The 13537-nt window shown below is 44.0% G+C and overlaps 2 protein-coding genes across 7 annotated transcripts in view; both read right to left on the minus strand.

Moving 5' to 3' along the window:
- LOC126536120 (uncharacterized) overlaps positions 1–6193 on the minus strand; it is a 44214-nt gene extending 38021 nt beyond the window's left edge. For 5 of the 6 annotated variants that reach the window (XM_055073807.2, XM_055073809.2, XM_055073808.2 and 2 more), the window contains exons 1-4: positions 5885–6193; positions 4306–4392; positions 1307–1389; positions 972–1053 (exon numbers count right to left, since the gene is read on the minus strand). In XM_055073807.2, coding sequence (XP_054929782.1) covers positions 972–1053; positions 1307–1389; positions 4306–4392; positions 5885–5974 — 342 coding nt within the window. In that variant the 5' untranslated portion in view covers positions 5975–6193. The remainder of the gene's footprint in view (positions 1–971; positions 1054–1306; positions 1390–4305; positions 4393–5884) is intronic. The other variant, XM_050182983.3, reaches the window with a different exon arrangement.
- A 1194-nt stretch (positions 6194–7387) lies between these two features.
- Positions 7388–12104, minus strand: LOC126536121 (PDZ domain-containing protein 8-like). Its single transcript, XM_050182984.2, has 4 exons — positions 11613–12104; positions 9433–9609; positions 8477–8557; positions 7388–7615 (listed from the first exon to the last, which is right to left on the minus strand). Exons 1-4 carry the CDS (start codon positions 11658–11660, stop codon positions 7388–7390), a joined length of 534 nt encoding a protein of 177 aa, XP_050038941.2. The 5' UTR covers positions 11661–12104.
- Positions 12105–13537: the final 1433 nt, after the last annotated feature.

The raw sequence follows: 13537 nt of genomic DNA on the forward strand, positions 1-13537 counted from the left end.
TCAAATCTCCAAGTTGGATTCCAATTGACATCGTGAAGGACGAGAGTCGAACCCACTGCCTGTTGTGTTAATTAAGACGAAGTTAATTAAGCGACAGTTACTTCAGATAGAGTTAATTAAGGCACTCCAACCCTCGACGTTTGGTGGGAGAAAACAAGTGATAGGAAGTAACAGCGCGAATGAAAATGTCAAGTAATGTAATGCATGTCTCGTGAGCGGGCAGGCTTTCGTCTTCATCTTCTTTAGTGTATATTAAAGTGACTGTCAACTTTTGCTTTGGTGAAGCGTTACACTTTGCATCACAAGTTATGCGCCGTTGTGTTGTTGAAGCCTGTATCACAAATAGTATCACAAATACTGCAGGCAGAAAAGGTCGCCTTTCAAATGTGTCTTCGCAGGTATAAAATGCCACAGCTAAAATCAATGATATCCATGAGACGTTCTCCATTTACTAAATTTAGGGGAAAGAGGAGCTGTTCGTTTTGCAATCTTTGCATATAAGAACGGGCGCCGCGATGTCTTGTAGCTTACGTAGGGACGCATAAGGATTTCTTGAGGTCTCTGTAAGGATTCTTATTAAAAAGGGCTGGCAACGCTGTGTACACGCAGTGGCCTTGAAACCCTTCACGAGGCCTGCACCTACAGCGCCGTACACAATTAGGAACACCTCATTATAGTACTTGACATGACATGACCTTACAAATATATATATTAATAAATTATTAATGTGCAAATCTTCGTTCCAAGATTTGAGTTGCTTCGAGGCGTTGTATACTATTCAGGTGTCCCTGTTAAGGGTAAATTACTCGGTGTAATTAATTAAAAAAAGAATAATGGGAATGTGACCGATGGCACAAGAACACCTTCCGAGCGAACTTTAAATACCGTCCGCACTTTTCTGCGTTACACAGAGCAAGCGCTGATATTAGATTGCACTGCATGAGTCGTGGCCACACGTAATTTCAACGCACGTGTTCTGGTGGCGGCGAGGAGCTTAGGGCCTTTCTCTTGTCCCACTTGAAATCCTTTTTTCTCTCGACGTTGATGACGACCCTGCAATGAGCGTTCAGTTCGTCGGTTTTCGCGGAGGTGGATGTTATGTTCTGCGCTCACGCGCACGAAGACACAAGACACAGGATAAGGATAAACGCGTGTTTACACAGCTCGTGGGCTTTGTTAAGTATTTCCCCTCACGGAGTACAAAAAGGAATACGTAATTGAGTGCACATTGGCTGCCTGCCAGTTTTCTTCTGTGTCTAAGCAGCAAGCTACAACGACCATACAACGACGGCTAATAGGCACTTACTGCTCTCTGGCTTTGGATAGGACCTTGGCTGCTTGCTTGAAGTCGACTATTCGAACTCCTTCAATGGAAACAATCAAGTCTCCCTAAAGACAGTGATAAGAAAGCAGTCAGTATGCTCGCTCAAAATTGATGCTTTCAAGATACTAATATAACGATGCTAGTACCGCCCATCAATTAGATACCTAGTTGGGAAATGCAGTGCAAGGAAGACAGGGACAAAGAAAACGTGGAGCACTGGACGAGCGCTGATTAGACAGCGCTGGTCCAGTGTTCGGTGTTTTCTTTGTCCCTGAATTCCTCACGCTGCATTACCCAATTAACAATAAACCGGCTCGCCCAAATTAAACTCTTGCTTGAATGAGATACCGGCGTTATTTTTTGTTTCCGCATTCCATCGTAAGGAAGCCTACTGAGAGTGAGAGCCAAAGATTCCTAGTGCAAGCAACGAGGAACGAAAAAAAAAAAAAAACATGACTATTGCCATAGCCTGCAGGGGTTCCATGCTATATGCATATTAGATATACAGGGTGGTTGTCTTTTTTTTTTCTTTTTTTTTGCGGCACCAAACGCTTTCCGTGGCAGATAGCACAATTCTAACCCCTGGTCTATATCACTCGATGAGGCGGCGATTGCTTCTCCAAAAAAGCAAAATACCAAATTAATAATTACCATAATTACGCTGAATAACTTTATAATTAATAATGCTACGCCAGCTTTATTTTAATTTATGAATTGTAGCTAATGAGTTCGCCAAGCGTATTCACTTGGAATGAATTCTGAGGACCGCACCTGTTTCGAGATATTAATGTTCGAGGTGACCGACGGAATACATTGGCGTTCCAATTATTCTTGCGTTTCAATGCATAAAACAGCATTTTATTAAAGAAAGTAACTGGAACGCCATTGTATTTTGTCTGCGACAAATCTAGGCTGTCAACACGTGGTGCGAGCGCACGAAGCGGCGCTCACACCGCGCATCTTGAACGTTGAGAAAATCACATTGCACCCAATCTAGGCACCCAATCTTGTTATGGCACAACAGGTTAACCACGTTCTCAGATTAAAAAAAAAAAGGCTCAACTCCGTTCCGGCATTCCGATTCCGGCAGTTTTACATGGCATTGCTCTCGGTTTCGCGCAAGCACATACCTACGACACATTAGCTGTCACTTGGAAAACGAATGGAATCACAGAAGCACGCTTCGCCGCAAAACATTTATATCTGCAGTGAAGCTAACTTCGGCGGACTTCTAAGAACGTATACAGCCCCCACGTTACGGCAAACACCTCATTAACATTCAAGCCTCAATCGCATCCAAAATCTCGAATCAAGAGCTGCAGATTCACAATCGTTTTATTGCGCAATAATGCAATAACGAATCTCTACAATCAACTGATCCGACTGCAGGCTAAACCTGTGTCGATAGATATGCACGGTAGGCGTTACAGCACTCGTTTATGTCACGTAAACTGTAAGAGATATCCCTGTTTGTTACGTCAAACTGAGAACCAATCAGGTGCTTCCTCTAAGCGTGGACGGTCTTATACTAACATCTAATGGGGGTTCACACATACATTCTATGCCGTTTGTATAGGCGGGCGCGGCTTCAGTAACGCCGCCGTGTTGAACACGGACAGCAAAATCTTGGTCAACCTTTCCACCTAGTAACATTAAACATGCCGTTACTATCGTTGGACACAACTTAGAATTCCCGATTGGGCTTCGAATTACTATTATTATTTCAACCTTTTTGTGTTCACCCTTTCGGTTTCCGGAATGCAGGTGCGCGCGATCATGACATCGGTGAGCCGGAAAATCTCGTGTAACAGATGACTGATCTGAAGCTGATCTCGCAGCTAACTCAAACGAAAACAAAGCGAAAAAAAACAAACATTACTCGATATTTTAAGCTGCTTTTAAGCCATCAGTGTGTAAATGTTAGCGGCTGGTATGCATCACCATAGGATATTACGCACATCAAATCAAATCAGTCAATCAATCTAAACGTGGCGATTGCGGAAAAAGCTGCCTAGGAACAGCTTGTCAAAGCCAGGTCCTCCCATGTACAGTTCGATGGCATCGAGCAACTACATGGCGGGAGCAAAAAAAAAGAAGATAAAAGAAAATGCCAGACATGCCGACAGCAAGTGCTGCACTCTCACATGCGGCATAAATAAGGGCGTTCTGCATTTCGTACGAGGTGCTCTTGGTAAAAAGAGATGAAAAAAAAAAAAAGAACGTAAGCGAACAAAAAAAGTGCAACTGGTGACAGATGCAAAGCACAGGTATATATGCCTGCGGTAACAGAAGCGAAGTAAGCTGCTAAAAATAATACAAAAAGAAAAGAAAACAACATACGAATCACTCATTTTCTGTTTAAAAAACGCATAAAAAGCTAAAACGTATTCGCACCATGTTCTTCCCTCATAGAGAACAGAATTGAAACGAATTGAAGGTCAGTCTCGCATAAACCATGTGACAGAAAGTTATCGGGCAGTAAAAAAAAATAGGCAGCATGTCAAACGCACTTAATTTGTCAGGTGCGGCCAACTATAAGTGATCTGATTGGGCAGATAAACTGCACAGCTCTGTGTTTCTACAGCGATATATTGAGCCTTGACGCAGCCCGTCGGTTGCAATTGGCTTGATAGTTTCGTACAACCGAAGAACACATTTTGGACATTTCACGGTTTTCGCGTGAGCAGGTTACGCGCTTTGGATCATTGGAGTGGCTGGAGACCTTTGGAGGGGTTGGCTACATGAGCAGTGTGGCGTAAAAGAAAAAGCCCAGTATAAATTTAGATGCCTCACTAGCACAAACGTGAGAGAATTGGGCCTCTGGTTCCGAAAGGTGCCCATTGTGCGGCTGTTGAAGGTGTTACGATTTCATTTTATTGTATAGTAAGCTCTCATATGCGATCACTGCAGTCGTAAAGATAAGAGAGATTGACGTTAAAGACTCCGTGAGGTATTCGAATGAATGGTTACTTCGTACTTACCACCAACAGCCCGCCGGCGGCGAGTGGCGAGTTACGTGTGAGGCTTTCAACGTATACGACTTCGCGGCGTCTCCCTTCTACCGTTTTCTGATATGCCAAACGAAAAGGACAGACAGAAATCGTAAGAGATGCGGAGTTGCATCTAGCATAACGTGAGAATTGGGCACAGGTTACACTGACAATGTATACAGGGCGTTATTTTTCTGATATGCAATATATATATATATATATATATATATATATATATATATATATATATATATATATATATATATATAAATTCGCGAGCGCTTCACGGCTTCATATCATACACTGAAAGCGTGGAGCTCGGGAAGTGCGAGGATAAGGGCTATGAAGACCGAGATGACCGATTCAGTGATAAGTGATTAAGTGATAAAGTATTTTTACTTTGTCGCTTAAAACTTCATTGTGTATGTTTGCGTCACATAGTTGATGATCATCGGTATATACATCGGTGACGCTCCTTGACTGATATAGTTATTTTTGGTTCACCGCTTGAAACAAATGCCTGTCCATCAAATGTAACAAGAAGTCCACTAAGCCTTTGAATATGTAACGAGTCAAGTTGAGCGTTGCTTTTTCATGCCGCATACTTCAAATACAGTGCTCATTGGGCGAAAACTAGAGAATGCACTTCTCGTGTAGTAACAGACTGCGAGAGAAAAGTATCCGAACAAAAATGCACCTCGTCGAACCTTGAAAAGACGCAAAAATTTGGCCTGTTAGTTGCACAAAGCATCTGTATAAACCTTAGGAAGCATCCCATGATTGCGGATAAAATTTACCCCGAAACGAAAGGCAGGAAGCATCCTCGAGCTTTGAGAATTCGCTAGATTCAGATAATTATACAAAAGTTATAGGCATGCAATGCTTTTGAATTGACTGCATAGTTTCCAGCTTTTTTTTTTTATTCATAATGAAGGGTGCCGTTACGAACTCTGTCCCTATAGACAGAATAGACAGCTCACGACATGGCTGCGAGGGCAGACAAATTCTATAGAAGCGCCAGCGTAAGTTGTGACCGAGACCCACAGTGTTCTCTATATCAAAATACTTAGTACTGTCTTACTGCTAAGCCTTGCAGGTTTTCTTGGTTAAGTAGTCTGTCACAAAATTCGAAAGAAATGAACCTCAAGCGGGCCGAAATTTAGGCTTAGCGCTGATCTCAACCTCTAAGCCTTATCTGTCTCCAACGTATAAGCGCTTTCTTAATGCGAAAAAGACGCGCTTTGCATTGGAGGTTCGTCAGGCTTAGGCTGTAGGCCTAGTGTGGTTGGTCTCTGTGGCGCATGGCGGCGCGCTGGCACATACAGCACGACCATACGCTATATATGCCAACCTGCCGAATGGCTCTTAACGCAGACACACGCTAATTACTCTACTTAAGGCTTGAGCAGTGTGCGATAACGTTGATGCCGGTATTACGCTTGTATTCATGACAACGCGAAAAACCACAGAAATATTGCAGCCATCTGCGAGGTTATAAATTTCTAATTAGCGCCGATTTAAACATCGCAAGACACGCGTATTTAAAAAAAAATATTTGAAAGGTTCATACGTTCCTGAATTCGACTCCAAGGGCTACGCCGACCGGCTTGAACAATTCGAGGCTGATGTTCTGCCACGGCGTCCCCAGCACTTCGTCCATGTCGATCCATTCCAGCTCGTCTGTAGCGGAGAAAGATAAATTGCTCTTTGAGTGAAACGGCCCGTATTCGCAAAAGCGCTTTGTACTCTAGAGTGGCTCGTAAAAAACAGGCGCCGGCCAAATGGGGATAGCAAACATATATTATTAGCAAGCACAGATGGCCAATGACAAGGTGTTTTACGTAGAAAAGCGTTTGTGAATTTGGTCAAAGCTTCCTTTTTTTTTTCTAAATTCGAAAGTACAGAAGGTACAGAATTTCGTGGCGCTAAAGGATAAACGTCACAAAAAAAAAAAAAGATAGTCGACTTGACTAGTCCTTATGATTGGTACCAAGCAGAAAGGCAGTAGCTGTATAGAACCGACGGGAAAAAGAGAGAAATGTTTAGCAACAAAAAAATATTTGAACCTGCGACATCTAAAGGTGATTGTAGAAGCAAAATTCAAGAATATTGCCATGGCAAAGAGGGCCGACGTCTTTTTGCAAAATATAACTCAAGCAATATGAATAAATTCGACAAAAATCTGGTTCACTTGAGGAAATTGAAAATAACATTAGAAAGTTGTGTAATTACTCCCTTGAGCATGTAAAGTTTGCGCAGAGCAGAGGGAGTACATTCATCAAGAGTGACTTTTTTTTTCGTCAAAAGTAATCAGCAAGCGATGAAGCTCATCATGTTTATTCTCGTGAAGGCAAACAGAACAAAAACAACTCTGTATACTATATATATATACATTGGACGCGTTCTCTGAACTGAAGCCAAGAATAATCTTATCTTTAACAAAATCAAGACATGCAGCATCTCAGAAAGGGGCATGAGGAACAAATATCCGAACGTGGAACTTTCAAAGTGTTCTAAAAATGGCTCAATTATCATGGAAGCTTTTTTGTCGTATGTGGAAGCATTCGTCGAGTGTTTAGGCGAATTGGAGGGAGCTTGTGACACTTCAAGCACCCAAATTTACAATCACGACTGTTCAGAGAATGACAACATATTATTCGGAGAATATTTACATGGGGGCCACCAGCTAGCTGTAAAGATGCGGTACAGAGACGTAGTCACAGATTCCTTCAACTTGGGGGCTTTTGCAAAACTTCGGGAAACACCACGGGGCCCGTATTCACCAACGCTTCTTACTGCTAGAATTGTTCGTAAGAGAAATTTTCAGCCAATCCTGATGCTGGACATATAATTAGCGGAGGCGGTTGGGCAATAGCAAGGAACACCTGTGTACGAACGAATAGCTTTGCGATTTTGGCCGCAGAAATCGGTGTCACAAAGTCGGCATAACTTGTTCAATGCAGTGTTGCTGGTACTCACGTCAGTTTACACCTTTGTTCTTAATCATATCAACTATCCTTCAAGTATTTTTGATTATTGTAAGAATCACTGAACCAGAAGAAATTTAAGAAGATTAATGGCACCATATCTCCTTACCCAGAGAGATCATGCAGTACAGCTGGAAAGAGCCTTCGCAGAGTACAAGTCTGGAGCACTCCACGACGGTTATCTCGAGGGTTCCGGTCTGGCTCAACTTCTCGTGGTGCGTGGAAAGAACGCGAAGCTCAGGGATCAGGAAGAAAGGCTTGATCGCTATCACGTAAGTCGGCAGGTTGAACTTCGAACGAAGCTTGCGTCGCACCTGTTTTTCAAGAGGGAAACGTCGCCACCGGAAGCCGCGCGAATCGTCAAATTGAAATCTTCGTTTATGCTACATCGACCACGGTAGAAAGGCGATTGATTTTTAGACAAACCCTTCACTGCGACTGCAATTAAGGCGTGATCGCTGTATTGAAAGTCGGCTGGTCGAACTTGGAACGAGGATTGTGTTGCGCCTGTTTTCAGAAGAACAACGTTGTCGGGCCGCAAACTTCAAAACCAAAGTGCGATTCATTTTGAATCGAACGCCGAGCGAAGTGATTGTGGCTAAAATATATATATATATATATATATATATATATATATATATACTTTTACGTAGAGCATAGTGAGTTCGATGGCACAGCATCTGCAAGTAAGTTACAGGCTCGAAATGTAATGCGACTTTTGACGAGAACTGAAACCGCTGAATCATGCACAACTACCTAGCCCAATATTTGAATATAAGCTATAGAGCCACGTTTAATAACGTTCTCGAAAATGCGGCGTTATTACGTTTATACGTATGCATACACATTGCACACCTGTCGCTAAATCGTCAATGGGAAGTCAGCCCTTGTCCCGTGTCGTTTACGACCGTCTGTTGCATTTGCGCTGTTCGCGTTCAGTATGGGTTACAAATGAGCCCAGTCAGCCACCTTGCTGAGTTATGTCCCTATATGTCACCGCGTAAACATATATAGCCGCAAGAAGTGGCAAGTTACAATAGTAGGCTTCTAATTTGAAAAGCTAAAATTGTGGATTGGGCACAATGGACACACATTAAGAATTCTGTGAAAGCCTCAGAAAACATGAGAGTCGCCTTGTATACAAAGGGCGTTTCTAACCGCGAACGCACACTCACCATTCCAGTCACTGCTCTCGCTAACTGCGGATAATTTTGACCTTGAAGCGATGACTCTACTGTTAAGGACACCTTCGGTTCCTGCAAAGCCCAGAAAGAAGAATGCACGTTCATCATTGATTTGATGGTTACGTCACTATAAATAGATATATCTACCCTTGCTTTTGCCTTCTGGCATCGTTAAGCCGGGATCAAGTACGGCAGGGTGTGGCGTAATGACCGATGACAGGCGTTAGTTTGCAATGCCATGCCAAAGCGTTCGCTGCTTCGGGAATCGTTCTGAACAGCTACCTGCTCAAAAATGTTTGTGCCGGATTCACGCAGCTTTTCATTCGCAGCTGCAAAGAAAGCTTGCATTTATAATAGACGGCTGAGCATGTCACACCTTTTGCCATGTCCAGATTTTTTTTTTATATAGTAACTCTTCCCCGCTGTCTGCTTCTGCTGCCACTCTACTATACTGCTGGAAATTGGCACACCTTCTGTCCCGCGGAGCCTGTTTTCAGATACGAAACATCATGTGAATATGCTGCGTCACAACATCAGCTCAAATGGCCAAAACCAGTTTTGCGCACAGAGCTCCTGAATTCGCGTATATACATTACTTTCGGGCTTTGTTGCTTTGAGAGAGAAGGAAAGTACTATAGAGTAGCGATTAGGTAGATTACGGAGTGGTGAATTGCGAGACAATACAGCAATGACACACGAGAAAGGCGCTGTAGCATTGCTACCAACAGCCTCGAGGTGCGTTCATGAGCAACACCTCTTTTATAACGGAGAGCGTATCAGATTTAACGTCTGCAGTCACGCTAGACCGCTGATAGCCAATGCACTTCAGCGGGAAACGCAGGTGACGATTAGTGTGAGCGCATAACGTTATTAGCGTGCAGTTACGCTGTTGTCTAAAGAGACGTTGGCTGTCAGTAACTAATTGGCGCGTCAACGATGCAACCGACCTCGTACAAGGCGAAGGACCAGTGGGTGTATGGCTTCCGGGAAAATTGCAGGCGGCCTTTGACTGCTAAGCGGTGTACCTTGATGACCACGGACGCCAGGGCTCCCATGTTGAGCTCGGCGTCAATGCCGATGGAGAAGCCGCCCGGATACTCGAAGCTGCAGAACATGTCCAGCTCCTGCAGATCGACAAGGCGAGAACGTCGTATGCTTGATGTGAAACTAGGTGTCTCGATATCGCGTTCCTGGAATCAACGGCAGCTCACGAGAAACGCCACGTGCCAACATGCGCGCGCTGTGGAAGCCTAACACATTTCGCCTCAAGAGGACCGCGACTTTCAAGCTCAGCTGGTATACGCACTCAGCGCACAAATTCAGAGATAAACAGTAACCGTCCATTTACGTTAATGCCAACGGCAAGAAAAGCGCGAGATTAATGGACACGATGAGACCGTGTAGTGCGGGGGCAGAAACATCGTTCTGGCGTGACGTGTTGACTGAAAGAGGGAACGAATATATATATATATATATATATATATATATATATATATATATATATATATATATATATATATATGCACACACGGGAAGCACCCCACCGCGTCAGTAGCTGTTATGCGAAACATGTTACAGGTGGCTGTCCAACGTCATTTGCGGTTCCGCAAAGCGTTACCAAATGGACCAAAATATTTGCATAGAGGGAGCATTTGTGTGTGTGAATTAAGTGTGTATGCGGCGATAGCAGCAAGGGGGCATCGATAGTATGACGGCAGAGGGGCACAAACACTGATTTGTCTGTGCCTTCGGCGAGGAAACATTGCAACCTGTGCCAATACCGAAGAGGATTAAACATTGGGATAAACGCTCTGTTTCATGAGCAACCGTGTTGCTGTGAACGTGATGCACGCGACGGACCGTAGTAAGGTCGGCAATTATTTGGCGCACGCAGCTTGTGTCCTCGCTTGTTTAAAGGAAATTGTTCCTATGCCGTATAACGCAGACGGCGATAGCCTAAAAATTTTATTTAGCCTTGGCAGGGGAGAAGCCACGTGCGCGTGTCTGTGGTTTAATGAATAGAGCATAGGGATTCTTGTGCTGAGCGACACGGTTAAGATCTCACCAACATACTCGTTTTTTTTCGTTGATAAGGCTCGGAACGATGCGATACAGGAACCTCCCTATGGTGCCTTGTGTCAGGCACATAATGTTTCGTATTAAAAAGCCAGTACTTACTGCAAGAATTCCAAGGCAGGGGGCTCCTGATCAAACCGGACATAACGCACTGGGGGCGTCCCGCCACATGCACTGGTCATTGCAACTTATTTGCAGTCGTGAATGAAAGTAGTTCCGATGCGTTTTTGTTTAGCGTGCAAGGAAATTTGTACAATGTTATGTAGGGACAGGGACGAAAAAAAAATACGCTGTCGCATCTCTACGTTGAAGTAAAAATGCCAATCTCTAATCACAGCTTTATAAGTGTTGACGCTACAGTAGCGGTTTATCTGTATACACTGTAAAATAATTCACACCCTTAAAAGTGAAAAAGGGTGTTCATTTATTTTACAGTGCACGCTAGAATGCAAAGAACGCCGTTAACTCGGGATGCGTGTCTTTACAGGCACCAAATGTCTTAGTCTCATTTTAGTGCTCACAGCGTATTTTGGGGTAGAGTTTTATTGACCTTTCTGCTCAATAAAACCTGGCCTTCTGACCTAAGACGAAAAAAAGAACGACACGTGAGGCCTCTATGTGAGTCTATTTACCGCTAAAGACGCGTTTGTCGACTATTGGCGATAAGAAATCAAAATACACTTTTATAAACTTTCTTCCAGATGTTCGAGCTAAAGTTGTAACGAGCCTATAAGGCTGTTGTCACTGCTTCCACAAAAGGGCTTCTTTTTGAGTGCGAGAGCGGTTATCCCAGAGCCCGTATCGTACTCTCCACACACGCAAAAAAAGAAGAAAGCCAGCGAGCGAGAGAGAGCGATGTGACAGCAGTAGCAAAATGACGAAGTTTCAATAAATTTGAATTTGTGAATTTGTAGGTGACAGCTTAATGCCGTTGAGACAGAAGGAACTGAGTGACAACAACTTGCAAGGACTATACCATTGGACTTTTTTGTCTGCCGGCCGTACGCCGCCGCTTAAATGCCTGCGCGCTATATTCGAAGTGCATACTCACCTCGATTGTCTTCCAAATCTCATGCAGAGTGACACTTTCCACTGCCATCTTGTTGACGCTCACAAAGTCGTTACCGAAGTCAATCTCTCGTATCTAAAGGTATAAAACAGGGAAGGTGCTTTAGTACGTTTGCTTTCTTGCACTTTCATCTCGATCCTAACCTGTAGTTTGCTTAAGACTTTGCTAGCGGGACCACGAAGAACCGCACGAAAAGCCTTGTTTATTTTCGAAAAGAAGACGCTGAAAAACATAAAAGAGGAAGAGAGGAAGGAGACAGAAGTTAGACGCACGTACGACAGCGTTATACTTCTTGCTTCTGTACGCGCGATCTCTAAGAACCCAGGAAACGCGCTTTATCGATGCCCTACGCAGCTCATTCCTTTCCGAGACTGTCTGCCTCCCAGGTAGTTACAACAAGAATGCTGAATAGTCAGTGTTCAAGAGACAGTGTTTTAAACCTTGGAGTCCTGGCACCAGGCCATTGGGCCTTGGAGCCCGTTACAATGTATGTATGGGTGGAGGGACCTTAGTCAGGCAGAGTTCATCTGCCTTTAGTCCTTCCAACCCAGGCAATGTATGTCTGAATAAACATTCTGAAAACTGAAACTAAAAACTGAAAACAAAGGAAGCAATCACAAGATATATCAGCTTTCCTGCGTAGCAATACACGAGGCTTCATCGACGAAACAGTATGACTGAAACATACACAAAGGCCCCCAGTTGTCACTTTACTATCCTTGTAGACAACGCTAGACACAGCAGCTGCGAAACGTCGGTTCAAAATAAGCGCAAGTGAGTGAGGCTTTCTACGCCTTGTCGGTTGACTTACCGACGAATCAGAGCAGATTCTTTCCACTCCCTGAATAGAAACTGGCTAGCGAGGTTGGCCACGAGCAATGTGTCGCGCTCTTTTTTCCAGTCTTCAGCTTGGATGGCTTTGAGAAGTTTCTGCGTTCCAGAAAATTCAAACAGGAACTTTTTTCTTGTGCTTGAACACAAACGTACGAATTGCACAACCAAGTATTGGCATAACGGGATCACCGACATCTGCAAAATTTTCACATTGTTTGTTTCCCCATTGTGAAACTGAGTGGACCTGTTACGAAAAATCGACGAAAGGCCTGTACTGGGGAAAAAATGCCTTGGTATACGCACCTTGTCTCATCGCATGCCACTTGCCTTGTAAGCGCAATGTTTCATATCGTATGGAAGCTTCTAAAGCAATTTGTGGTAGAGAAAGCGAATATTGAGAGCTTGTGGGGGACATGAATGCACATATCCACGCGGTTTTGACATAACGTTTATCCGTCTAAACTTGCTGTATTGCTTTAATTTCCAAACGAGAGTTGGCGACATATTGGTAGGTCGCCTTCACAATACTATACACATGATTAATAAATAGTTTTTTTTTTTCGCTTAAACATCCCGGCCTGACTTAGCAGCGTCTGTATGTCATGAAATTGCGACAATAGGTTAATTATGACATGATCATCAGTTCAGAGGGTTTCCGGCGACTATGTATATATATATATATATATATATATATAATCATCAGCCTGGTTAAGCCCACTGCAGGGCAAAGGCCTCCCCCATACTTCTCCAACTACCCCGGTCATGTACTAATTGTGGCCATGTTGTCCCTGCAAATTTCTTAATGTCATCCGCCCACCTAACTTTCTGCCGCCCCCTGCTACGCTTCCCTTCCCTTGTTAGGGCCGGCCTGCAGCTATTTCAGCCCGCTGCAGGTGCGTCGATCGATCTGGGGTGGTGGCGCACTTCAGAGAACTGCGAATAACCGGCAGCCACGCGGCGAGGGGTCAACTCAGGGGAGTTCTCGAGGGTAGGTAATTGGCGCAACCTCCCCATGCGCTTTTAGAGACACCAGACAATGTGCAGCGGCGGAGGCCGCGGTGCGAGGTCCGCTC

Source organism: Dermacentor andersoni, chromosome 4 (assembly GCF_023375885.2).
Source record: "Dermacentor andersoni chromosome 4, qqDerAnde1_hic_scaffold, whole genome shotgun sequence".
NCBI lineage: Eukaryota > Metazoa > Arthropoda > Arachnida > Ixodida > Ixodidae > Dermacentor > Dermacentor andersoni.